This window comes from Salmo trutta, unplaced genomic scaffold (assembly GCF_901001165.1).
Source record: "Salmo trutta unplaced genomic scaffold, fSalTru1.1, whole genome shotgun sequence".
Lineage (NCBI taxonomy): Eukaryota > Metazoa > Chordata > Actinopteri > Salmoniformes > Salmonidae > Salmo > Salmo trutta.
Genome location: NW_021822576.1, coordinates 46,479 through 74,333, shown reverse-complemented (window position 1 = coordinate 74,333; position 27,855 = coordinate 46,479). Strand labels below are relative to the sequence as shown.

General features: G+C 43.1%; 2 protein-coding genes across 2 annotated transcripts; both read left to right on the top strand.

Moving 5' to 3' along the window:
• Positions 1–1,222: 1,222 nt before the first annotated feature.
• On the top strand, positions 1,223–5,884 carry LOC115182767 (prominin-1-A-like). Its single transcript, XM_029744215.1, has 4 exons — positions 1,223–1,242; positions 1,768–1,871; positions 5,219–5,303; positions 5,732–5,884. The coding sequence occupies exons 2-4, from the start codon at positions 1,786–1,788 to the stop codon at positions 5,882–5,884; spliced, it is 324 nt and encodes a 107-aa protein (XP_029600075.1). The 5' UTR covers positions 1,223–1,242; positions 1,768–1,785.
• A 2,110-nt stretch (positions 5,885–7,994) lies between these two features.
• On the top strand, positions 7,995–21,145 carry LOC115182761 (prominin-1-A-like). The gene is made up of 9 exons (XM_029744207.1): positions 7,995–8,017; positions 10,796–10,867; positions 11,697–11,789; positions 12,256–12,273; positions 18,505–18,558; positions 18,761–18,841; positions 19,022–19,090; positions 19,554–19,643; positions 21,026–21,145. The coding sequence occupies exons 2-9, from the start codon at positions 10,817–10,819 to the stop codon at positions 21,143–21,145; spliced, it is 576 nt and encodes a 191-aa protein (XP_029600067.1). The 5' UTR covers positions 7,995–8,017; positions 10,796–10,816.
• The last annotated feature ends 6,710 nt before the right edge of the window (positions 21,146–27,855 follow it).

Sequence of the window (27,855 nt, the reverse complement as noted above, 5' to 3'; positions counted from 1 at the left end):
CTCTCTCTCTCTCTCTCTCTCTCTCTCTCTCTCTCTATCTCTCTCTCTTCTCTCTCTCTCTCTCTCTCTGTCTCTCGCTCTCTCTCTATCTCTCTCTCTCTCTCTCTGTCTCTCTCTCTCTGTCTCTCTGTCTATCTCTAACTGTCTCTCTGTCTCTCTCTCTATCTCTCTCTGTCTCTCTCTGTCTCGCTCTCTCTCTCTCTCTGTCTCTCTCTCTGTCTATCTCTAACTGTCTCTGTCTCTCTCTGTCTATCTCTAACTGTCTCTGTCTCTCTCTCTCTGTGGTATTTCACCCAGTAGATATGGGAGTTTATCAAAATTGGGTTTGTTTTGTAATTCTTTGTGTATCTGTGTAATCTGAGGGAAATATGTGTCTCTAATATGGTCATACATTTGGCAGGAGGTTAGGAAGTGCAGCTCAGTTTCCACCTCATTTTGTGGTCAGTGTTGCACATAGTCTGTCTTCTCTTGAGAGACAGGTCTGCATACGGCGGCCTTTCTCAATCGCAAGGCTATGCTCACTGAGTCTGTACATAGTCAAAGCTTTCCTTAAGTCTGGGTCAGTCACAGTAGTCTGGTATTCTGCTGAAATTCTTTCTTATGTGTCATCATTTTTTGTTTTCTTATGATTTGGTCTAATTGTGTTGCTCTCTGTCTGTCTGTCTGTCTGTCTGTCTGTCTGTCTGTCTGTCTGTCTGTCTGTCTGTCTGTCTGTCTGTCTGTCCTCTCCGTCTGTCTGTCTGTCTGTCTGTCTGTCCTCTCCGTCTGTCTGTCCTCTCCATCTGTCTGTCCTCTCCGTCTGTCTGTCCTCTCCGTCTGTCTGTCTGTCTGTCTGTCTGTCTGTCTGTCTGTCTGTCCTCTCCGTCTGTCTGTCCTCTCCATCTGTCTGTCCGTCTGTCCTCTCCGTCTGTCTGTCTGTCTGTCCTCTCCGTCTGTCTGTCCTCTCCGTCTGTCTGTCCTCTCCGTCTGTCTGTCCTCTCCGTCTGTCTGTCTGTCTGTCTGTCTGTCTGTCTGTCTGTCTGTCCTCTCCGTCTGTCTGTCTGTCTGTCTGTCTGTCTGTCTGTCTGTCTGTCTGTCTGTCTGTCTGTCTGTCTGTCTGTCTGTCTGTCTGTCCTCCCAGAGGTGTGGGGTTCAGCTTCCTGTTTTCCTGGGTGTTGATGGGGCTGGTATCAGCAGGGTTTGTTGTCGGGGGCAACATGAGAAGCTGTTCTGTGAACGCTGGCTGACAGACAACTGTTCAAGGTACAACCTCCCCCCCTCTCTCACCCTCTCACTCCCTCTCTCCCCCCTCTCACCCTCTCACCCTCTCACGCTCTCTCACCCTACTCTCTCACCCTCTCACCCTCTCCCCCCTCTCTCCTCTCACCCTCTCACCCTCTCTCCTCTCTCTCACCCTCTCCCCCTCTCTCACTCTCTCCCCTCTCTCTCACCGTCTCCCCCTCTCCCCCTCTCCCCTCTCACCCTCTCTCTCTCCCCTCTCCCCCCTCTCTCACCCTCCCCCCCCTCTCTCTCACCCTCTCTCACCCTCTCTCCCCTCTCTCTCTCACCCTCTCCCCGCTCTCTCTCACTCTCTCCCCTCTACCTCTCACCCTCTCCCCCCTCTCTCACCCAGTACCTAGACACTACAGCCCTGTGTCCTCTCTCCTAACGTGTGTGTGTGTGTGTGTGTGTGTGTGTGTGTGTGTGTGTGTGTGTGTGTGTGTGTGTGTGTGTGTGTGTGTGTGTGTGTGTGTGTGTGTGTGTGTGTGTGTGTGTGTGTGTGTATAGATCATAGACACTCCCTACATGGTCCATCCTGCCAAGAAGAACTTCCTGCCTGGAATGCTGTTCCAAAACCCCAACATCGACCTGACTGTAGGAAGCATGTACCGGTGAGAGACACACACACACACACACACACACACACACACACACACACACACCGTTCACCCAGCTGGACACAGACATCAGTTCAACATGCAGTTTTGAGTTAGCTGTTTAACTACGTGAATTCAAAGTCAAATCAACAAAACATTTCTCATTGGATTGAAGAAAGAAAAAAAAAAGACACCAATTCCCCCAAAATTCCTTTACAGTAACTAGGTTTACAGTAACTAGGTGAATAGTAGCTAGGTTTACAGTAGCTAGGTTTACAGTAACTAGGTTTACAGTAGCTAGGTTTACAGTAACTAGGTTTACAGTAGCTAGGTTTACAGTAACTAGGTTTACAGTAGCTAGGTTTAAGCTTACAGTAACTAGGTTTACAGTAGCTAGGCTTACAGTAACTAGGTTTACAGTAACTAGGTTTACAGTAACTAGGTTTACAGTAGCTAGGTTTACAGTAACTAGGTTTACTATAACTAGGTTTACAGTAGCTAGGTTTACAGAAGCTAGGTTTAGATAAGCTAGGTTTACAGTAGCTAGGTTTACAGTAGCTAGGTTTACAGAAGCTAGGTTTCCAGAAGCTAGGTTTACAGAAGCTAGGTTACTGTAGCTAGGTTTCCAGAAGTTAGGTTTGCTGTAGCTAGGTTTCCAGAATCTAGGTTTCCAGAAGTTAGGTTTCCAGAAGCTAGGTTTCCAGAAGTTAGGTTACTGTAGCTTTGTTTACTGTAGCTAGGTTTACTGTAGCTAGGTTTACTGTAGCTAGGTTTAAAGAAGCTTGGTTTACAGTAGCTAGGTTTACAGAAGCTAGATTTCCAGTAAATAGGTTTACAGTAACTGGGTTTACAGAAGCTAGGTTTACAGTAACTGGGTTTACAGAAGCTAGGTTTACAGTAGCTAGGTTTACAGAAGCTAGATTTACAGTAAATAGGTTTACAAAAGCTAGGTTTACAGAAGCTAGGTTTACAGTAGCTAGGTTTACAGTAGCTAGGTTTACAGTAGCTAGACTTACAGAAGCTAGGCTTACAGAAGCTAGGTTTACAGAAGCTTGGCTTACAGAAGCTATGTTTCCAGAAGCTATGTTTAGATAAACTAGGTTTACAGTAGCTAGGTTTACAGAAGTTAGGTTTAAATAAGCTAGGTTTACAGTAGCTAGGTTTCCAGAAGTTAGGTTTCCAGAATCTAGGTTTCCAGAATCTAGGTTTATAGAAGTTAAGTTTATAGAAGTTAGGTTTACAGAAGTTAGGTTTCCAGAATCTAGGTTTCCAGAAGTCAGGTTTATAGAAGTTAGGTTTATAGAAGTTAGGTTTACAGAAGCTAGGTTTACAGAAGCTAGGTTTCCAGAAGCTAGGTTTACAGAAGCTAGGTTTACAGAAGCTAGGTTTCCAGAAGCTAGGTTTACAGAAGCTAGGTTTACAGAAGTTAGGTTTCCAGAAGTTAGATTTCTAGAAGCTAGGTGTCCAGAAGCTAGGTTTATAGAAGCTAGGTTTACTGTAGCAAGGTTTCCAGAAGTTAGGTTTACTGTAGCAAGGTTTACTGTAGCTAGGTTTACAGTAGTTAGGTTTACAGAAGCTAGGTTTACTGTATTTTGGATTACAGAAGCTATGTTTACTGTAGCTAGGTTTCCAGAAGTTAGGTTTACTGTAGCTATGTTTACTGTAGCTAGATTTACAGTAGTTAGGTTTACAGAAGCTAGGTTTACTGTAGTTTGGATTACAGAAGCTAGGTTTACAGAAGCTAGGTTTACAGAAGTTAGGTTCACAGTAACTAGGTTTACAGAAGCTAGGTTTACTGTAGTTTGGATTACAGTGGTTAGGTTTACAGAAGCTAGGTTTACTGTAGCTAGGTTTACAGTAGCTAGGTTTACAGAAGCTAGGTTTACTAAAGCTAGGTTTACAGTAGCTAGGCTTACAGTAGCTAGGTTTACAGAAGCTAGGTTTACAGTAGCTAGGTTTACAGTAGTTTGGTTTACAGAAGCTAGGTTTACAGTATTTTGGATTACAGAAGTTAGGTTTCCAGAAGTTAGGTTTCCAGAAGTTAGGTTTCCAGAAGTTAGGTTTACAGTAATTTGACCAACACCAAACGATCCCGTCATGTAAAACAAACCAGTTGTCAGTCCTGTGTGAATTAAACTATAGAGACAGGTCATGTGTCCATCAGCCCAGTCCTGTGTAGAGACAGGTCATGTTTCCATCAGCCCAGTCCTGTGTAGAGACAGGTCATGTTTCCATCAGCCCAGTCCTGTGTAGAGACAGGTCATGTGTCCATCAGCCCAGTCCTGTATAGAGACAGGTCATGTTTCCATCAGCCCAGTCCTGTGTAGAGACAGGTCATGTTTCCATCAGCCCAGTCCTGTGTAGAGACAGGTCATGTGTCCATCAGCCAGTCCTGTATAGAGACAGGTCCTGTTTCCCTCAGGCCATTCCTGTGTAGAGACAGGTCATGTTTCCATCAGCCCAGTCCTGAATAGAGACAGGTCATGTGTCCATCAGCCCAGTCCTGTATAGAGACAGGTCATGTTTCCATCAGCCCAGTCCTGTATAGAGACAGGTCATGTTTCCATCAGCCCAGTCCTGTGTAGAGACAGGTCATGTTTCCATCAGCCCAGTCCCGTATAGAGACAGGTCATGTTTCCATCAGCCCAGTCCTGTATAGAGACAGGTCATGTTTCCATCAGCCCAGGTCCTGTATAGAGACGGTCATGTTTCCATCAGCCCAGTCCTGTGTAGAGACAGGTCATGTTTCCATCAGCCAGTCCTGTATAGAGACAGGTCATGTTTCCATCAGCCCAGTCCTGTGTAGAGACAGGTCATGTTTCCATCAGCCCAGTCCTGTATAGAGACAGGTCATGTTTCCATCAGCCAATAGGTCTTCCACGTTGATTCACCGTCATCACATATCATTTAACGGGTTGAAATCATGTTGAAACTGTGTGTGGTGTGTTGTGTGTGTGTGTGTGTGTGTGTGTGTGTGTGTGTGTGTGTGTGTGTGTGTGTGTGTGTGTGTGTGTGTGGTGTGTGTGGTGTGTCTGTGTGTGTGCGTTGTGGTGGTGTGTGTGTGTGTGTGTGTATGTGTGTGTGTGTAGGGACTGCTATGATAACAGTGGGCTGTACCATGCTCGTGTGTGTGTTGTGTGTGTGTGTGTGTGTGTGTGTGTGGTGTGTGTGTGTGTGCTGTGGTGTGTGTGTGTGTGTGTGTGTGTGTGTGTGTGTGTGTGTGTGTGTGTGTGTGTGTGTGTGTTGTAGGGACTGCCATGATAACAGTGGGCTGTACCATGCTCTGTGTGTGTGTGTGTGTGTGTGTGTGTGTGTGTGTGTGTGTGTGGTGTGTGTGTGTGTGTGTGTGTGTGTGTGTGTAGGGACTGCTATGATAACAGTGGGCTGTACCATGCTCTGCAGCTGGAGACCATGTTCAACATCAACACCTTCCTCAAGACCACCGTGGTACGTCAGGGGGGGGGGGTCGGTCTGGGGGGGGGGGTCTGGGTGGGGGGGTCTGGGTGGGGGAGGGGGGTCTGGGTGGAGGAGGGGGGGGTCTGGGTGGAGGAGGGGGGGGTCTGGGTGCAGGGGGTCTGTGTGGGGGAGGGGGGGGCTGGGTGGAGGGGGGGGGTCTGGGTGGAGGAGGGGGGGTCTGGGTGGAGGGGGGGGTCTGGGTGGAGGAGGGGGGGTCTGGGTGGAGGGGGGGTCTGGGTGGAGGAGGGGGGGTCTGGGTGGAGGGGGGGGTCTGGGTGGAGGGGGGTCTGGGTGGAGGGGGGGTCTGGGTGAGGGGGTGGGGTCTGGGTGGGGGAGTATTGCAGTTCATGGGGTTACTGTTCAAGATAAAGGGTTTCTGTCTCTCCCTCTGTCTGTCTGTCTGTCTGTCTGTCTGTCAGTTTAACAAGGACCTGGTGAAGGTGTTTGACAGCGTGAGCGTCGACCTCCAGAGCGTCGAGTTATTGGACCAGGAAGGACGGGATGACCTTCTGACCTTCTCTAACGCTGGGATAGGAAAAATTAACTACGCTGCTTACCTAGCGGAGGTATAACCCTGCTGACCTTCTCTAACGCTGGGATAGGAGATATTAACTACGCTGCTTACCTAGCGGAGGTATAACCCTGCTGACCTTCTCTAACGCTGGGATAGGAGATATTAACTAACCCTGCTGACCTTCTCTAACGCTGGGATAGGAGATATTAACTACGCTGCTTTACCTAGCGGAGGTATCACCCTGCTGATCTTCTCTAACGCTGGGATAGGAGATATTAATTACGCTGCTTACCTAGCGGAGGTATAACCCTGCTGACCTTCTCTAACGCTGGGATAGGAGATATTAACTACGCTGCTTACCTAGTGGAGGTATAACCCTGCTGACCTTCTCTAACGCTGGGATAGGAGATATTAACTATGCTGCTGACCTTCTCTAATGCTGGGATAGGAGATATTAACTACGCTGCTTACCTAGCGGAGGTATACCCTGCTGACCTTCTCTAACGCTGGGATAGGAGATATTAACTACGCTGCTTACCTAGCGGAGGTATAACCCTGCTGACCTTCTCTAACCCTGAGATAGGAGATATTAACTACGCTGCTTACCTTCTCTAACGCTGGGATAGGAGATATTAACTAACCCTGCTGACCTTCTCTAACGCTGGGATAGGAGATATTAACTAACCCTGCTGACCTTCTCTAACGCTGGGATAGGAGATATTAACTAACCCTGCTGACCTTCTCTAACGCTGGGATAGGAGATATTAACTACGCTGCTGACCTTCTCTAACGCTGGGATAGGAGATATTAACTACGCTGCTGACCTTCTCTAACCCTGGGATAGGAGATATTAACTACGCTGCTGACCTTCTCTAACGCTGGGATAGGAGATATTAACTACGCTGCTCACCTAGCGGAGGTATAACCCTGCTGACCTTCTCTAACCCTGGGATAGGAGATATTAACTACGCTGCTGACCTTCTCTAACGCTGGGATAGGAGATATTAACTAACCCTGCTGACCTAGCGGAGGTATCACCCTGCTGATTTTCTCTAACGCTGGGATAGGAGATATTAATTACGCTGCTTACCAAGCGGAGGTATAACCCTGCTGACCTTCTCTAACGCTGGGATAGGAGATATTAACTAACCCTGCTGAACTTCTCTAATGCTGGGATAGGAGATATTAACTACGCTGCTTACCTAGTGGAGGTATAACCCTGCTGACCTTCTCTAACGCTGGGATAGGAGATATTAACTATGCTGCTGACCTTCTCCAATGCTGGGATAGGAGATATTAACTACGCTGCTTACCTAGCGGAGGTATAACCCTGCTGACCTTCTCTAACGCTGGGATAGGAGATATTAACTACGCTGCTTACCTAGCGGAGGTATAACCCTGCTGACCTTCTCTAACCCTGGGATAGGAGATATTAACTACGCTGCTTACCTTCTCTAACGCTGGGATAGGAGATATTAACTAACCCTGCTGACCTTCTCTAACGCTGGGATAGGAAATATTAACTAACCCTGCTGACCTTCTCTAACGCTGGGATAGGAGATATTAACTACGCTGCTGACCTTCTCTAACGCTGGGATAGGAGATATTAACTACGCTGCTTACCTAGCGGAGGTATAACCCTGCTGACCTTCTCTAACGCTGGGATAGGAGATAATAATTACGCTGCTTACTTAGCGGAGGTATAACCCTGCTGACCTTCTCTAACCCTGGGATAGGAGATATTAACTAACCCTGCTGACCTTCTCTAACGCTGGGATAGGAGATATTAACTACGCTGCTTACCTAGCGGAGGTATAACCCTGCTGACTTTCTCTAACGCTGGGATAGGAGATATTAACTAACCCTGCTGACCTTCTCTAACGCTGGGATAGGAGATATTAACTACGCTGCTTACCTAGTGGAGGTATAACCCTGCTGACCTTCTCTAACGCTGGGATAGGAGATATTAACTACGCTGCTGACCTTCTCTAACGCTGGGATAGGAGATATTAACTAACCCTGCTGACCTTCTCTAACGCTGGGATAGGAGATATTAACTACGCTGCTTACCTAGTGGAGGTATAACCCTGCTGACCTTCTCTAACGCTGGGATAGGAGATATTAACTAACCCTGCTGACCTTCTCTAACGCTGGGATAGGAAAAATTAACTACGCTGCTTACCTAGCGGAGGTATAACCCTGCTGACCTTCTCTAACGCTGGGATAGGAGATATTAACTACGCTGCTTACCTAGCGGAGGTATAACCCTGCTGACCTTCTCTAACGCTGGGATAGGAGATATTAACTAACCCTGCTGACCTTCTCTAACGCTGGGATAGGAGATATTAACTACGCTGCTTTACCTAGCGGAGGTATCACCCTGCTGATCTTCTCTAACGCTGGGATAGGAGATATTAATTACGCTGCTTACCTAGCGGAGGTATAACCCTGCTGACCTTCTCTAACGCTGGGATAGGAGATATTAACTACGCTGCTTACCTAGTGGAGGTATAACCCTGCTGACCTTCTCTAACGCTGGGATAGGAGATATTAACTATGCTGCTGACCTTCTCTAATGCTGGGATAGGAGATATTAACTACGCTGCTTACCTAGCGGAGGTATAACCCTGCTGACCTTCTCTAACGCTGGGATAGGAGATATTAACTACGCTGCTTACCTAGCGGAGGTATAACCCTGCTGACCTTCTCTAACCCTGAGATAGGAGATATTAACTACGCTGCTTACCTTCTCTAACGCTGGGATAGGGAGATATTAACTAACCCTGCTGACCTTCTCTAACGCTGGGATAGGAGATATTAACTAACCCTGCTGACCTTCTCTAACGCTGGGATAGGAGATATTAACTAACCCTGCTGACCTTCTCTAACGCTGGGATAGGAGATATTAACTACGCTGCTGACCTTCTCTAACGCTGGGATAGGAGATATTAACTACGCTGCTGACCTTCTCTAACCCTGGGATAGGAGATATTAACTACGCTGCTGACCTTCTCTAACGCTGGGATAGGAGATATTAACTACGCTGCTCACCTAGCGGAGGTATAACCCTGCTGACCTTCTCTAACCCTGGGATAGGAGATATTAACTACGCTGCTGACCTTCTCTAACGCTGGGATAGGAGATATTAACTAACCCTGCTGACCTAGCGGAGGTATCACCCTGCTGATTTTCTCTAACGCTGGGATAGGAGATATTAATTACGCTGCTTACCAAGCGGAGGTATAACCCTGCTGACCTTCTCTAACGCTGGGATAGGAGATATTAACTAACCCTGCTGAACTTCTCTAATGCTGGGATAGGAGATATTAACTACGCTGCTTACCTAGTGGAGGTATAACCCTGCTGACCTTCTCTAACGCTGGGATAGGAGATATTAACTATGCTGCTGACCTTCTCCAATGCTGGGATAGGAGATATTAACTACGCTGCTTACCTAGCGGAGGTATAACCCTGCTGACCTTCTCTAACGCTGGGATAGGAGATATTAACTACGCTGCTTACCTAGCGGAGGTATAACCCTGCTGACCTTCTCTAACCCTGGGATAGGAGATATTAACTACGCTGCTTACCTTCTCTAACGCTGGGATAGGAGATATTAACTAACCCTGCTGACCTTCTCTAACGCTGGGATAGGAAATATTAACTAACCCTGCTGACCTTCTCTAACGCTGGGATAGGAGATATTAACTACGCTGCTGACCTTCTCTAACGCTGGGATAGGAGATATTAACTACGCTGCTTACCTAGCGGAGGTATAACCCTGCTGACCTTCTCTAACGCTGGGATAGGAGATAATAATTACGCTGCTTACTTAGCGGAGGTATAACCCTGCTGACCTTCTCTAACCCTGGGATAGGAGATATTAACTAACCCTGCTGACCTTCTCTAACGCTGGGATAGGAGATATTAACTACGCTGCTTACCTAGCGGAGGTATAACCCTGCTGACTTTCTCTAACGCTGGGATAGGAGATATTAACTAACCCTGCTGACCTTCTCTAACGCTGGGATAGGAGATATTAACTACGCTGCTTACCTAGTGGAGGTATAACCCTGCTGACCTTCTCTAACGCTGGGATAGGAGATATTAACTACGCTGCTGACCTTCTCTAACGCTGGGATAGGAGATATTAACTAACCCTGCTGACCTTCTCTAACGCTGGGATAGGAGATATTAACTACGCTGCTTACCTAGTGGAGGTATAACCCTGCTGACCTTCTCTAACGCTGGGATAGGAGATATTAACTAACCCTGCTGACCTTCTCTAACGCTGGGATAGGAGATATTAACTACGCTGCTTACCTAGCGGAGGTATAACCCTGCTGACCTTCTCTAACGCTGGGATAGGAGATATTAACTACGCTGCTTACCTAGCTGAGGTATAACCCTGCTGACCTTCTCTAACGCTGGGATAGGAGATATTAACTAACCCTGCTGACCTAGCAGAGGTATAACCCTGCTGACCTTCTCTAACGCTGGGATAGGAGATATTAACTACGCTGCTTACCTAGCGGAGGTATAACCCTGCTGACCTTCTCTAACGCTGGGATATGAGATATTAACTAACCCTGCTGACCTAGCGGAGGTATAACCCTGCTGACCTTCTCTAACGCTGGGATAGGAGATATTAACTACGCTGCTTACCTAGCAGAGGTATAACCTCTGACCTCTAGCCACTGGACCATGACCCCTGACCTGTAAGCCCTGACCCCTAAACCCTGACCCCTAAACCCCTAACACCTAAACCCTGACCCCTAACCCTTAAATCCTGACCCCTAACCCCTAAACACTAACCCCTAACCCTTAAACCCTGACCCCTAAACCCTGACCCCATAAACCTTGACCCCATTAACTCTGACCCCTAAACCCTGACCCCTAACCCCTAACCCCTGACTCTAACCCCTGAACCCTAACCCCTGACCCCTAACCCCTGACTCTTTGTGTGTAGGTGAATAAAGGTGTAACTCTGATGGATCTGCTGTCGTTTTCCAACGAGCTGGAGGCCCAGGCTGACCTTCTGGTGAGTCCCTTAACTCCTAGACCTTAACCCCTACACCCTAACCCCTAGACCCTAACCCCTAGACCCTAACGAGCTGGAGGCCCAGGCTGACCTTCTGGTGAGTCCCTTAACCCCTAGACCCTAACCCCTAGACCCTAACCCATAGACCTTAACCCCTAGACCCTAACCCCTAACCCCTAGACCCTAACCCCTAGACCTTAACCCCTAGACCTTAACCCCTAGACCCTAGACCCTAACCCCTAGACCCTAACCAATAGACCCTAACCCATAGACCTTAACCCCTAGACCCTAACACCTAGACCCTAACCCCTAGACCTTAACCCCTGATATGATGAGGCTAAATGCTAATGCTACGCCCTGTGTGTGAATATCAATATGGTGAGGCTAAATGGTGAGGCTAAATGCTAATGCTACGTCCTGTGTGTGAATATCAATATGGTGAGGCTAAATGCTAATGCTACGTCCTGTGTATGAATATTGATATGGTAATGCTAATGCTACGTCCTGTGTGTGAATATTGATATGGTGAGGCTAAATGCTAATGCTACGTGCTGTTGTGAATATTGATATGGTAATGCTAATGCTACGTGCTGTGTGTGAATATTGATATGGTGAGGCTAAATGCTAATGCTACGTCCTGTGTGTGAATATTGACATGGTGAGGCTAATGCTACGTCCTGTGTGTGAATATCGATATGGTGAGGCTAAATGCTAATGCTACGTCCTGTGTGTGAATATTGATATGGTAATGCTAATGCTACGTCCTGTGTGTGAATATTGATATGGTGAGGCTAAATGCTAATGCTACGTGCTGTGTGTTTGTGTGTAGCCGCGGGGAGCTCTAGAGAATGCTTTGAAGGGTCATGCCAGCAGCATACGACAGATCCACAGAGAACAGGTCGTCCCTATGGAGCAGGCCATGGTAAACCCACACACCCCGATGCGCGCACACACACACACACACACACACACACACACACACACTCATATAAACATTCGATCTGCTCCCAAAGACCTGGTAAGAGACAGCTTGACTGATTTCTGTTCTCCCTCAACTTTCCTGCTGTTCTCTCTCTCTCTCTCTCTCTCTCTCTCTCTCTGTCTCTCTCTCTCTCTCTCTCTCTCTCTCTCTCTCTCTCTCTGTCTCTCTCTCTCTCTCTCTATCTCTCTGTCGCTCTCTCTCTCTGTCTCTCTCTCTCTATCTCTCTGTCTCTCTCTCTCTCTGTCTCTCTCTCTCTGTCTCTCTCTCTCTCTCTGTCTCTGTCTTTCTTTCTCTCCCCATTTCTTCTCCCCCTGTCTCTCTTCTCACCCCTCTCTCTCTCTCTCTCTCTCTCTCTCCCCTCTGTATCTCTTCTTGTCTTTCTTTCTCACTACTATTCTTGGCACAGAAATTTGTCCGAGCACGGGTAAGCTGGGTGTCTGTGTGTAGTTTATATATATATATATACATGGGTAAGGTTGGTGTCTGTGTGTAGTTTGTGTGTATATATATATATATATATATATATTTATATATATATATATATTTATATATACATAGACAGTGCTTACAGAAAGTATTCACACCCCTTGACTTTGTTGTCGTGTTAAAGTCTGAATTTAAAATGGATTACAGGTAGATGTTGTATCTGTGGCCTTTACTAATGACATCACAATACCCCATAATGACATCACAATACCCCCATAATGACATCACAATACCCCATAATGACATAACAATACCCCATAATGACATCACAATACCCCATAATGACATCACAATACCCCATAATGACATCACAATACCCCCATAATGAACATCACAATACCCCATAATGATCATCACAATACCCCCATAATGACATCCACAATACCCCATAATGACATCACAATACCCCATAATGACATCACCTCAACCCCATACCATTGACATCACAATACACCCCATAATGACATCACAATACCCCCATAATGACATCACAATACCCCATAATGACATAACAATACCCCATAATGACATCACAATACCCCCATAATGACATCACAATACCCCATAATGACATCACAATACCCCATAATGACATCACAATACTCCATAATGACATCACAATACCCCATAGTGACATCACAATACCCCATAATGACATCACAATACCCCATAATGACATCACAATACCCCCATAGCGACATCACAATCACCCCATAATGACATCACAATAGCCCACAATGACATCACAATACCCCATAATGACATCACAATACCCCATAATGACATCACAATAACCCATAGTGACATCACAATACCCCATAGTGACATCACAATACCCCATAATGACATCACAATACCCCATAATGACATCACAATACCCCATAATGACATCACTGATCCCATTATATAGCATGTATACTGGGTACTACTTTATGTTGTTACCTAGGAACCTACCTAGAGCATTGATCCCATTATATAGCATGTATACTGGGTACTACTTTATGTTGTTACCGTGGAAACTACCTAGAGCATTGATCCCATTATATAGCATGTATACTGGGTACTACTTTATGTTGTTACCTAGGAACCTACCTAGAGCATTGATACCATTATATAGCATGTATACTGGGTACTACTTTATGTTGTTACCTAGTAACCTACCTAGAGCATTGATCCCATTATATAGCATGTATACTGGGTACTACTTTATGTTGTTACCTAGGAACCTACCTAGAGCATTGATCCCATTATATAGCATGTATACTGGGTACTACTTTATGTTGTTACCTAGGAACCTACCTAGAGCATTGATCCCATTATATAGCATGTATACTGGGTACTACTTTATGTTGTTACCGTGGAAACTACCTAGAGCATTGATCCCATTATATAGCATGTATACTGGGTACTACTTTATGTTGTTACCTACGAACCTACCTAGAGTATTGATACCATTATATAGCATGTATACTGGGTACTACTTTATGTTGTTACCTAGTAACCTACCTAGAGCATTGATACCAGTTGAGTACTGCGCCTGCGCATGAATGTTCTGTGCTTGAACTTTAGTTTGAAGGATAAAGTCATGTAAACGGTATCTCTGTTTCCAGTATCATTATTACTGTTTGTGTTGTAGTCAGATTCAACCACAAAGACCAGGGAGGTTTTCCAATACCTCGCAAAGAAGGGCTATTATTGGTAAAACAAAAAAGCAGACATTGAACATCCCTTTGAGCATGGTGAAGTTATTAATTACACTTTGGATGGTGTATCAATACACCCAGTCACTACAAAGATGCAGTCGTTTCCTTCCTAACTCAGTTGCCGGAGAGGAAGGAAACCGCTCAGGGATTTCACCATGAAGTCACAATGGTGACTTTAAAACAGTTACAGAGTTTAATGGCTGTGACAGGAGAAAACTGAGGATGGATCAACAGCATTGTAGTATACTAAATGACAGAGTGAAAAGGAGGAAGTCTTTACAGAATAAACATGTTCCAAAACATGCATCCTGTTTTCAACAAGGCTCTATAGTAAAACTGTAAAACATGTGGCAAAGCAATTATTTTTTTTGTCCTGAATACAAAGTGTTGTTTAGGGTCAAATCCAATACAACCCATTACTGAGTACCACTCTCCATATTTTCAAGCATAGTGGTGGCTGCATCATGTTATGAGGTATGCTTGTAATTGTTAACGATGAGGGAGTTTTTCAGGATAAAAAACAAACGGAATGGAGCTAAGTACTGGCAAAATCCGTGAGGAAAACCTGGTTCAGTCTGCTTTCCACCAGACACAACGGTCGTTGTAATAAGTGGACCAAAGCACAGCAGGTTGAGTGCTCATTATATATTTATTTTGAACACGTACGTACGAACGAACGAACGAACGAACGAACGAACGAACGAACGAACGAACGAACGAACGAGATTACAGGCTAAACACAGCTATGCAATCACAACTTCCCACAAAACCCAAACAAAACACACTCCTCTATATAGGACCTTCAATCAGAGGCAACGAGGAACAGCTGCCTCCAATTGAAGGTCAAATCAATAAACTAAACATAGAACTAAAAAGACTAGACTAGAACATAGCCCAAAAACCCCGGAAAACACTAACCAAACACCCCTCTACATAAACACACACCCCAAACCACATAAAACAAATACCCCACTGCCATGTCCTGACCAAACTACAATAACAAATAACCCTTATACTGGTCAGGACGTGACACTGGGAGATGAATTCACCTTTCAGCAGGACAATAACCTACAACACAAGGTCAAATATACACTGGAGTTGCTTACCAAGAAGACAGTGAATGTTCCTGAGTGGACGAGTTACAGTTTTGACTTAAATCTACTTGAACATCTGTGGAAAGACCCTGGAAATGGTTGTCTAGCAATGATCAACAACCAATTCGACAGAGCTTGAAGAATTTTGAAAATAATAAATGGGCAAATGTTGCACAATCCAGGTGTGGAAAGCTCTTAGAGAATTACCCAGAAAACTGTAATCACTGCCAAAGGTGCTTCTACAAAGTATTTTTATTTGTTTTTTATTTCACCTTTATTTAACCAGGTAGGCAAGTTGAGAACAAGTTCTCATTTACAATTGCGACCTGGCCAAGATAAAGCAAAGCAGTTCGACAACATACAAAAACACAGAGTTACACATGGAGTAAAACAACATACAATCAATGATGCAGTAGAAAAAAATAAGACTATATACAATGTGAGCAAATGATGTGAGATAAGGGAGGTAAAGGCAAAAAAAATGCCATGGTGGCAAAGTAAATAAAGTATGGCAAGAAAAACACTGGAATGGTAGATTTGTAGTTTGAAGAAAGTTCAAAGTTAAAATATAAATAATATGGTGCAAAGGAGCAAAATAAATAAAATAAATAAATACAGTAGGGGAAAAGGTAGTAGTTTGGGCTCAATTAAAGATGGGCTATGTACAGGTGCTTAAAGCTAGTGAGGGAGATAAGTGTTTCCAGTTTTAGAGATTTTTGTAGTTCGTTCCAGTCATTGGCAGCTGAGAACTGGAAGGAGAGACGACCAAAGGAGGAGTTGGCTTTAGGGGTGACCAGAGAGATATACCTGCTGGAGCGAGTGCTACAGGTGGGTGCTGCTATGGTGACCAGTGAGCGGAGATAAGGGGGGACTTTACCTAGCAGGGTCTTGTAGATGACCTGGAGCCAATGTGTTTGGCGACGATTATGAAGTGAAGGCCAGCCAACGAGAGCATACAGGTCGCAGTGGTGGGTTGTATATGGGGCTTTGGTGACTCATGGGTGTGAATACTTATGTAAATTGGATATTTCTGTATTCCATTTTCAATAAATGTTCTAACATTTTTCAAAACATGTTTTCAATTTGTCATTATGGGGTATTGTGTATAGATGGGTGAGAATAAAACTCTATTTAATCAATTTTGAATTTAAATTGTAAGACAACTAAATGTGAAATAAGTCAAGGGGTATACTTTCTGTGTGTGTGTATATACACTACCGGTCTAAAGTTTTACAACACCGACTCGTTCCAGGGTTTTTCTTTATTTTTTTACTATTTTCTACATTATATTATAATAGTGAAGACATCAAAACTATGAAATAACACATATGGAATCATGTAGTAACCAAAAAAAGTGTTAAACAAATCAAAATATATTTTATATTGGAGATTCTTCAAAGTAGCCACCCTTTGCCTTGATGACAGCTTTGCACACTCTTGGCGTTCTCTCAACCAGCTTCATGAGGTAGTCACCTGGAATGCATTTCAATTAACAGGTGTGCCTTGATCCAAGTTAATTTGTGGAATTTCTTTCCGTCTGATTGTGTTTCAGCCAATCAGTTGTGTTGTGACAAGGTAGGGGTGGTTGACAGAAGATAGCCCTATTTGGTAAATATTATGACAAGAACAGCTCAAATAAGCAAAGAGAAACGACAGTCCATCATTACTTTAAGACATGAAGGCAATGGACATTAGACCAGTGGAAATCTGTCCTTTGGTCTGATGAGTCCAAATTTGAGATTTTTGGTTCCAACCGCCGTGTCTTTGTGAGACGCAGAGTAGGTGAACGGATGATCTCCACATGTGTAGTTCCCATCGTGAAGCATGGAGGGGGTGGTGTGGGGGTACTTTGCTGCTGACACTGTCTGTGTGATTTATTTAGAATTCAAGGCACACTTAACCAGCATGGCTACCACAGCATTCTGCAGCGATACTCCATCCCATCTGGTTTGCGCTTAGTGGGACTATCATTTGTTTTTCAACAGGACAATGACCCAACACACCTCCAGGCTGTGTAAGGACTATTTGACCAATAAGGAGAGTGATGGAGTGCTGCATCAGATGACCTGACCTCCACAATCACCCGACCTGAACCCAATTGAGATGGTTTGGGATGAGTTGGACCGCAGAGTGAAGGAAAAGCAGCCAACAAGTGCTCAGCATATGTGGGAACTCCTTCAAGACTGTTGGGAAAGCATTCCAGGTGAAGCTGGTTGAGAGAACGCCAAGAGTGTGCAAATCTGTCATCAAGGCAAAGGGTGGCTACTTTGAAGAATCGCAAATATAAAATATATTTGATTTGTTTAACATTTTTTGGAGGTTACTACATGATTCCATCTGAGTTATTTCATAGTTTGATGTCTTCACTATTATTCTACAATGTAGAAAATAGTAAAAATAAAGAAAAACCCTGGAATGAGTAGGTGTGTCCAAACCTTTGACTGGTCCTGTGTGTATTTGTGTTGTAATACTCTGTGGTGCTCGGTGTGTTGTGTTGTTGTGATGTTGTTGTTCTGAACAGTAACTAGACCCGTCTGAAACATGGCCCTCTCCTGGCAGCATTTACCTGCCAGAATCAGTAACTAGACCCATCTGAAACATGGCCTCCTGGCAGCATTTACCTGCCAGATTCAGTAACTAGACCCGTCTGAAACATGGCCTTCTCCTGGAAGCATTTACCTGCCACATTCAGTAACTAGACCCGTCTGAAACATGGCCTTCTCCTGGCAGCATTTACCTGCCAGATTCAGTAACTAGTCCCATCTGAAACATGGCCTTCTCCTGGCAGCGTTTACCTGCCAGATTCAGTAACTAGACCCGTCTGAAACATGGCCTTCTCCTGGCAGCGTTTACCTGCCAGATTCAGTAACTAGACCCGTCTGAAACATGGCCTTCTCCTGGCAGCATTTACCTGCCAGATTCAGTAACTAGACCCGTCTGAAACATGGCCTTCTCCTGGCAGCATTTACCTGCCAGATTCAGTAAATAGACCCGTCTGAAACATGGCCTTCTCCTGGCAGCATTTACCTGCCAGATTCAGTAACTAGGTCCGTCTGAAACATGGCCTTGTCCAGGCAGCATTTACCTGCCAGATTCAGTAACTAGACCCGTCTGAAACATGGCCTTCTCCTGGCAGCATTTACCTGCCAGATTCAGTAACTAGACCCATCTGAAACATGGCCTTCTCCTGGCAGCGTTTACCTGCCAGATTCAGTAACTAGACCCGTCTGAAACATGGCCTTCTCCTGGCAGCGTTTACCTGCCAGATTCAGTAACTAGACCCATCAGAAACATGGCCTTCTCCTGGCAGCATTTACCTGCCAGATTCAGTAAATAGTCCCATCTGAAACATGGCCTTCTCCTCTCTTCCAGAGCACTCTCAGCCAGAGCATCCGGCTACTGCAGAGGACAGCTAAGGATCTACCTGTGAGGACACACACACACACACACACACACACACACACACCCTAACTCGCCTGTCTCTCTCTCACACACACACACACACACACACACACACACACACACACACACACACACACACACACACACACACACACACACACACACACACACACACACACACACATAAACACACACACACACCCTAACTCACCTCCCTCTCTCTCAGGTGAAGGTGACTAACGTCCTTAGTTCCATCGACGAAGCAGAGTACCTCATCACACACAACGCTTCACGCGTGGTAAAACAGGTAAACACACTCTCCACACACACACACAGACACACACACACACACACACACACACACACACACAAACACACACACTCACACACACACACACACACACACACACACACACACACACACACACACACACACACACACACACACACACACACACACTCTAAACAACTTCTCGTTGTTCTGCAGGAGACAGATGTGTACATGCGGAGCCTGATTGGATACTTCAGACAGTACACAGACTGGGTCAAAAACTCTGTAAGTTAGAGTTCTATACTGCCGTTCTAAAGTTTGGGGTCACTAGAAGGTCAGCATCCCAGAGTCGCCTTTTGACACTGAGACTGTTTTTTAACGGGTACTGCCTTCAGTCAGTCCTAATCTCTCCTCCATTCCTAACCTCTCCTCCATGATGTTTAACCAATATGTGTGTAATATCTCTGTCCTAGCTAACAGGGGAGGTGGCCCAGTGTAATGTCTGTGTGTGTAATATCTCTGTCCTAGCTAACAGGGGAGGTGGCCCAGTGTAATGTCTGTGTGTGTAATATCTCTGTCCTAGCTAACAGGGGAGGTGGCCCAGTGTAATGTCTGTGTGTGTAATATCTCTGTCCTAGCTAACAGGGGAGGTGGCCCAGTGTAATGTCTGTGTGTGTAATATCTCTGTCCTAGCTAACAGGGGAGGTGGCCCAGTGTAATGTCTGTGTGTGTAATATCTCTGTCCTAGCTAACAGGGGAGGTGGCCCAGTGTAAGCCCATCAGTAACCTCATTGACTCCATGGAGATAGTAGCCTGCAGCTTCATAGTCGACTCAGTGGTAAGATACACAGGAACTGTCTGTCTGAGTCGGTATGTGCTGTCTGTCTGAGTCGGTATGTGCTGTCTGTCTGAGTCGGTATCTGCTGTCTGTCTGAGTCGGTATCTGCTGTCTGTCTGAGTCGGTATCTGCTGTCTGTCTGAGTCGGTATGTGCTGTCTGTCTGAGTCGGTATGTGCTGTCTGTCTGAGTCGGTATGTGCTGTCTGTCTGAGTCGGTATGTGCTGTCTGTCTGAGTCAGTATGTGCTATCTGTCTGAGTCAGTATGTGCTGTGTGTCTGAGTAGGTATGTGCTGTCTGACTGAGTCGGTATGTGCTGTCTGGCTGAGTCGGTATGTGCTGTCTGTCTGAGTCAGTATGTGCTGTCTGTGTCGGTATGTGCTGTCTGTCTGAGTCGGTATGTGCTGTCTGTCTGGGTCGGTATGTGCTGTCTGTCTGTGTCGGTATGTGCTGTCTGTCTGAGTCAGTATGTGCTGTCTGTCTGAGTCAGTATGTGCTGTCTGTCTGAGTCGGTATGTGCTGTCTGTCTGAGTCGGTATCTGCTGTCTGTCTGAGTCGGTATCTGCTGTCTGTCTGAGTCGGTATCTGCTGTCTGTCTGAGTCGGTATGTGCTGTCTGTCTGAGTCGGTATGTGCTGTCTGTCTGAGTCGGTATGTGCTGTCTGTCTGAGTCGGTATGTGCTGTCTGTCTGAGTCGGTATGTGCTGTCTGTCTGAGTCGGTATGTGCTGTCTGTCTGAGTCCGTATGTGCTGTCTGTCTGAGTCAGTATGTGCTATCTGTCTGAGTCAGTATGTGCTGTGTGTCTGAGTAGGTATGTGCTGTCTGTCTGAGTCGGTATGTGCTGTCTGTCTGAGTCGGTATGTGCTGTCTGTCTGAGTCAGTATGTGCTGTCTGTGTCGGTATGTGCTGTCTGTGTCGGTATGTGCTGTCTGTCTGAGTCGGTATGTGCTGTCTGTCTGGGTCGGTATGTGCTGTCTGTCTGAGTCAGTATGTGCTGTCTGTCTGAGTCAGTATGTGCTGTCTGTGTCGGTATGTGCTGTCTGAGTCGGTATGTGCTGTCTGTCTGTGTCGGTATGTGCTGTCTGTCTGAGTCGGTATGTGCTGTCTGTCTGAGTCGGTATCTGCTGTCTGTCTGAGTCGGTATGTGCTGTCTGTCTGTTTGGTCTGGGTTAAGGTTATATCTCTCTGTGTGTTATATAATATATTCTGGTCTGGGTTAAGGTTATATCTCTCTGTGTGTTATATAATATATTCTGGTCTGGGTTAAGGTTATATCTCTCTGTGTGTTATATAATATATTCTGGTCTGGTCTGGGTTAAGGTTATATCTCTCTGTGTGTTATATAATATATTCTGGTCTGGGTTATATATCTCTGTGTTGTAGAATACCTTCTGGTTCGGTCTGGGTGGCTGCTGTGTGTTCCTCGTCCCCAGCATCATCCTGTCCGTCAAACTGGCCAAGTTCTACAGGAGGATGGATACGGAGGATGTGTTTGAAGAGTAGGTACACACTCACTCACTCACTCACTCACTCACTCGCGCGCTCGCTCACTCACTCACTCACTCACTCACACGCTCGCTCGCTCGCTCGCTCACTCAGTCACTCACTCACTCACTCACTCACTCACTCCCTTCCTTCCTTCCTTGCTTCCTTCCTACCTTCCGTAGTGGCTATTTTCTAGTCTTGAAAACCCGATCCAACAGCGACTAGGATCTGGTTTCAATGACCATAAAGGGAAATCAAACAGGGCGGGTCCTCTTCATGATGGACAGCTCTCCAAAACGAATCACGAGGCAGACATGCCACAACCAAACAGGGTGGGTCCTCTTCATGACGGACAGCTCTCCATAACGAATCACGAGGCAGACATGCCACAACGTTGCGATTCCAAATCAAAGTTTTGAAGGCAGAACTTTTTTTGCAGTGGTTTTAGTGAAGGTAGTTGATGCAAACTTGCCACTTGCTAAATTCCCTCATTAAAAAAGAACCTGTTCTCCATCGTATTTAGTATTTTATTTAGTATTTAGTAGTTTATTTAGTATTTCGTATTTAGTATTTTATTTAGTATTTAGTATTTTATTTAGTATTTCGTATTTCGTATTTTATTTAGTATTTAGTATTTTATTTAGTATTTCGTATTTCGTATTTTATTTAGTATTTCGTATTTAGTATTTTATTTAGTATTTAGTATTTATTTAGTATTTAGTATTTAGTATTTATGTAGTATTTAGTATTTAGTATTTTATTTAGTATTTAGTATTTTATTTAGTATTTAGTATTTAGTATTTGGTATTTTATGTAGTATTTAGTATTTTATTTAGTATTAAGTATTTTGTATTTTGTATTTTGTATTTTATTTAGTATTTAGTATTTTATTTAGTATTTTGTTTTTACTATTTACTATTTATTTAGTATTTAGTATTTTATTTAGTATTTAGTATTTAGTATTTTATTTAGTATTAAGTATTTTGTATTTTGTATTTTATTTAGTATTTAGTATTTTATTTAGTATTTTGTTTTTACTATTTACTATTTATTTAGTATTTAGTAGTTTATTTAGTATTTAGTATTTAATTTAGTATTTAATTTAGTATTTTATTTAGTATTTAGTATTTTATTTAACAGGTAGTGACGTAGTTCCTCTATCTCAAAAGAGTCAAGTGAAACCAGACCCTAGTCACTGATTCTCAGGGTCGGGTTTTCTACCATATAACATCTAGCTACCTTTCCCCTGTAGTTAGAACAATGTTATGACTACAACTACTGTTTCCTGAAGGAGGGAAACGAGGTACAACACAACTATTTGGGGAGTCGAACTCTCGCCACTTTGTTTTTGAAGAACTAAAATCACGCCAGACAAGACCAATGAACTCTGCACTTTGCCGGAAGAAGTTACCTTCCTTCCACAGGTAATAATCCTCAATCCTCAACTCATTAGCGCTCTTCACCGAGCGTCTAACCGGGCGGCGTGGGGCCAAACAGGTGTTGTACCTCATTCTCCCTCCTTCAGGGATCAGTAGTTAGAGTCATAATGTTACGTTCCCTGTCCGTCGGGTCAGGAGGATCCGAGGCCTGAGAAGCGCTAGACTCCCTCATCGAGAAAAACAGACAACAATGCAAGTTTTCTCGCCGAACATTTCCCTTATCTGGGAGACCCCCCAGGGGTGTACCCTCCACTCCTGAGAGACTCCCTCCAACTCCAGGAAATAGGAAATAGGAATGGGGTTGCCATGACGCTGGAGGAAAGCTAGTAAGTTTCACTCGCCGGAAGTTATTCATGCTTGCGGATGTTAGCCAGGAGTCTTTTTAGTCTAAGCTAGGCTCTTTGACCGCAGCACTGTCCGTTTAGAATAACCAAGCAGCTTAACGCGACGTATACCAAGAGAGCTACCGCAGCAACTCCACCATGGGGAGGCAGGAATAACTACTAACAGGAATAGCTACTAATTGGAATAGCTACTAATAGGAATAGCTACTAACAGGAAAAGCTACTAATAGGAATAGCTACTAACAGGAATAGCTACTAACAGGAATAGCTATTAACAGGAACAGCTACTAATAGGAATAGCTACTAACAGGAATAACTACTAACAGGAATAGCTACTAATTGGAATAGCTACTAATAGGAATAGCTACTAACAGGAATAGCTACTAATAGGAATAGCTACTAACAGGAATAGCTACTAATAGGAATAGCTACTAACAGGAATAGCTACTAACAGGAATAGCTACTAATAGGAATAGCTACTAATAGGAATAGCTACTAATAGGAATAGCTACTAATAGGAATAGCTACTAATTGGAATAACTACTAATAGGAATAGCTACTAACAGGAATAGCTACTAATAGGAATAGCTACTAACAGGAATAGCTCCTAACAGGAATAGCTACTAACAGGAATAGCTACTAACAGGAATAACTACTAACAGAAAAAGCTACTAACAGGAATAGCTACTAATTGGAATAACTACTAATAGGAATAGCTACTAATAGGAATAGCTACTAATAGGAATAGCTACTAATAGGAATAGCTACAAATAGGAATATCTACTAATAGGAATAGCTACTAATAGGAATAGCTACTAACAGGAATAGCTACTAATAGGAAAAGTTACTAACAGGAATAGCTACTAATAGGAATAGCTACTAATAGGAATAGCTACTAACAGGAATAGCTACTAACAGGAATAGCTACTAGCAGGAATAGCTACTAATAGGAATAGCTACTAATAGGAATAGCTACTAACAGGAACAGCTACTAATAGGAATAGCTACTAATAGGAATAGCTACTAACAGGAATAGCTACTAACAGGAATAGCTACTAACTGGAATAGCTACTAACAGGAATAGCTAATAATAGGAATAGCTACTAACAGGAATAGCTACTAATAGGAATAGCTACTAACAGGAATATCTACTAATAGGAATAGCTACTAATAGGAATAGCTACTAACAGGAATAGCTACTAACAGGAATAGCTACTAACAGGAATAGTTACTAACAGGAATGGCTACTAACAGGAATAACTACTAACAGGAATAGCTACTAACAGGAATAGCTACTAACAGGAATAGCTACTAATAGGAATGGCTACTAATAGGAATAGCTACTAATAGGAATAGCTACTAACAGGAATAACTACTAACAGGAATAGCTACTAACAGGAATAGCTACTAACTGGAATAGCTACTAACAGGAATAGCTACTAATAGGAATAGCTACTAACAGGAATAGCTACTAACAGGAATAGCTACTAACCGGAATAGCTACTAATAGGAATAGCTACTAATAGGAATAGCTACTAACAGGAATAGCTACTAATAGGAATAGCTACTAACAGGAATAGCTACTAACAGGAATAGCTACTAACAGAAATAGCTACTAACAGGAATAGCTACTAACAGGAATAGCTACCCACAGGAATAGCTACTAACAGGAATAACTACTAACAGAAAAAGCTACTAACAGGAATAGCTACTAACAGGAATAGCTACTAAGAGGAATAGCTACTAATAGGAATAGCTACTAACAGGAATAGCTAATAACAGGAATAGCTACTAACAGGAATAGCTACTAATAGGAATAGCTACTAACAGGAATAGCTACTAACAGGAATAGCTACTAACAGAAATAGCTACTAACAGGAATAGCTACTAACAGGAATAGCTACTAACAGGAACAGCTACTAATAGGAATAGCTACTAACAGGAATAACTGCTAACAGGAATAGCTACTAATTGGAATAGCTACTAATAGGAATAGCTACTAACAGGAATAGCTACTAATAGGAATAGCTACTAACAGGAATAGCTACTAATAGGAATAGCTACTAACAGGAATAGCTACTAACAGGAATAGCTACTAATAGGAATAGCTACTAATAGGAATAGCTACTAATAGGAATAGCTACTAATAGGAATAGCTACTAATTGGAATAACTACTAATAGGAATAGCTACTAACAGGAATAGCTACTAACAGGAATAGCTACTAACAGGAATAGCTCCTAACAGGAATAGCTACTAACAGGAATAACTACTAACAGAAAAAGCTACTAACAGGAATAGCTACTAACAGGAATAGCTACTAATTGGAATAACTACTAATAGGAATAGCTACTAATAGGAATAGCTACTAATAGGAATAGCTACTAATAGGAATAGCTACTAATAGGAATTTCTACTAATAGGAATAGCTACTAATAGGAATAGCTACTAACAGGAATAGCTACTAATAGGAATAGTTACTAACAGGAATAGCTACTAATAGGAATAGCTACTAATAGGAATAGCTACTAACAGGAATAGCTACTAACAGGAATAGCTACTAGCAGGAATAGATACTAATAGGAATAGCTACTAATAGGAATAGCTACTAACAGGAACAGCTACTAATAGGAATAGCTACTAATAGGAATAGCTACTAACAGGAATAGCTACTAACAGGAATAGCTACTAACTGGAATAGCTACTAACAGGAATAGCTACTAATAGGAATAGCTACTAACAGGAATAGCTACTAATAGGAATAGCTACTAACAGGAATATCTACTAATAGGAATAGCTACTAATAGGAATAGCTACTAACAGGAATAGCTACTAACAGGAATAGCTACTAACAGGAATAGTTACTAACAGGAATAGCTACTAACAGGAATAACTACTAACAGGAATAGCTACTAACAGGAATAGCTACTAACAGGAATAGCTACTAATAAGAATGGCTACTAATAGGAATAGCTACTAATAGGAATAGCTACTAACAGGAATAACTACTAACAGGAATAGCTACTAACAGGAATAGCTACTAACTGGAATAGCTACTAACAGGAATAGCTACTAATAGGAATAGCTACTAACAGGAATAGCTACTAACAGGAATAGCTACTAACCGGAATAGCTACTAATAGGAATAGCTACTAATAGGAATAGCTACTAACAGGAATAGCTACTAATAGGAATAGCTACTAACAGGAATAGCTACTAACAGGAATAGCTACTAACAGAAATAGCTACTAACAGGAATAGCTACTAACAGGAATAGCTACCCACAGGAATAGCTACTAACAGGAATAACTACTAACAGAAAAAGCTACTAACAGGAATTGCTACTAACAGGAATAGCTACTAAGAGGAATAGCTCCTAATAGGAATAGCTACTAACAGGAATAGCTAATAACAGGAATAGCTACTAACAGGAATAGCTACTAATAGGAATAGCTACTAACAGGAATAGCTACTAACAGGAATAGCTACTAACAGAAATAGCTACTAACAGGAATAGCTACTAACAGGAATAACTACTAATAGGAATAGCTACTATAAGGAATAGCTACTAATAGGAATAGCTACTAACAGGAATAGCTACTAACAGGAATAGCTACTAACAGAAATAGCTCCTATCAGGAATAGCTACTAACAGGAATAGGTACTAACAGGAATAGGTACTAACAGGAATAACTACTAACAGAAAAGCTACTAACAGGAATAGCTACTAACAGGAATAGCTACTAATAGGATCAGCTACTAATAGGAATAGCTACTAACAGGAATAGCTACTAACAGGAATAGCTACTAACAGGAATAGCTACTAACAGGAATAGCTACTAATAGGAATAGCTACTAACAGGAATAACTACTAACAGGAATAGCTACTAACAGGAATAGTTACTAACAGGAATAGCTACTAACAGGAATAGCTACTAACAGGAATAGCTACTAACAGGAACAGCTACTAATAGGAATAGCTACTAATAGGAATACCTACTAATAGGAATAGCTACTAACAGGAATAACTACTAACAGGAATAGCTACTAACAGGAATAGCTACTAACAGGAATAGCTACTAACAGGAATAGCTACTAATAGGAATAGTTACTAACAGGAATAGCTACTAACAGGAATAGCTACTAACAGGAATAGCTACTAATAGGAATAGCTACTAATAGGAATAGCTACTAATAGGAATAGCTACTAACAGGAATAGCTACTAACAGGAATAGCTACTAACAGGAATAGCTACTAACAGGAATAGCTACTAATAGGAATAGCTACTAACAGGAATAGCTACTAATAGGAATAGCTACTAACAGGAATAGCTACTAATAGGAATAGCTACTAACAGGAATAGCTACTAACAGGAATAGCTACTAACAGAAAAAGCTACTAACAGGAATAGCTACTAACAGGAATAGCTACTAATAGGAATAGCTACTAATAGGAATAGCTACTAACAGGAATAGCTACTAACAGGAATAGCTACTAAAGGAATAGCTACTAACAGGAATAGCTACTAATAGGAATAGCTACTAACAGGAATAACTACTAACAGGAATAGCTACTAACAGGAATAGCTACTAACAGGAATAGCTACTAACAGGAATAGCTACTAACAGGAATAGCTACTAACAGGAATAGCTACTAATAGGAATAGCTACTAACAGGAATCGCTACTAACAGGAATAGATACCTCTGTTTGCTTGTTAAAGTCTACGTAGGACCGGATCACAGAGGTTGGACCCTTCATCATCAAGTCTGGTATTTTTATTTTTATTTATTATTTTCATTTAACCTTTATTTAACTAGGCAATGTCATTTAAGAACAGATATTTATTTACAGTGACGGCCTACCAAAAGGCAAAATGCCTCCTGCGGGGTTGGGGGCCTTCGATTCAAAATATAAATAAATTAAATAAAAATATAGGACTAAACA

Excerpts from the sequence above, each read along its gene's own strand:
- LOC115182767 (XM_029744215.1), top strand. The coding sequence starts at position 1,786 with ATGGTCCATCCTGCCAAGAAGAACTTCCTGCCTGGAATGCTGTTCCAA. Across the intron at positions 1,872-5,218 it reads ACTGTAGGAAGCATGTACCG|GGACTGCTATGATAACAGTG; the intron begins GTGAGAGACACA and ends GTGTGTGTGTAG. Across the intron at positions 5,304-5,731 it reads CCTTCCTCAAGACCACCGTG|TTTAACAAGGACCTGGTGAA; the intron begins GTACGTCAGGGG and ends TCTGTCTGTCAG.
- LOC115182761 (XM_029744207.1), top strand. The coding sequence starts at position 10,817 with ATGGATCTGCTGTCGTTTTCCAACGAGCTGGAGGCCCAGGCTGACCTT. Across the intron at positions 18,842-19,021 it reads CTTCACGCGTGGTAAAACAG|GAGACAGATGTGTACATGCG; the intron begins GTAAACACACTC and ends GTTGTTCTGCAG. Across the intron at positions 19,644-21,025 it reads GCTTCATAGTCGACTCAGTG|AATACCTTCTGGTTCGGTCT; the intron begins GTAAGATACACA and ends TCTGTGTTGTAG.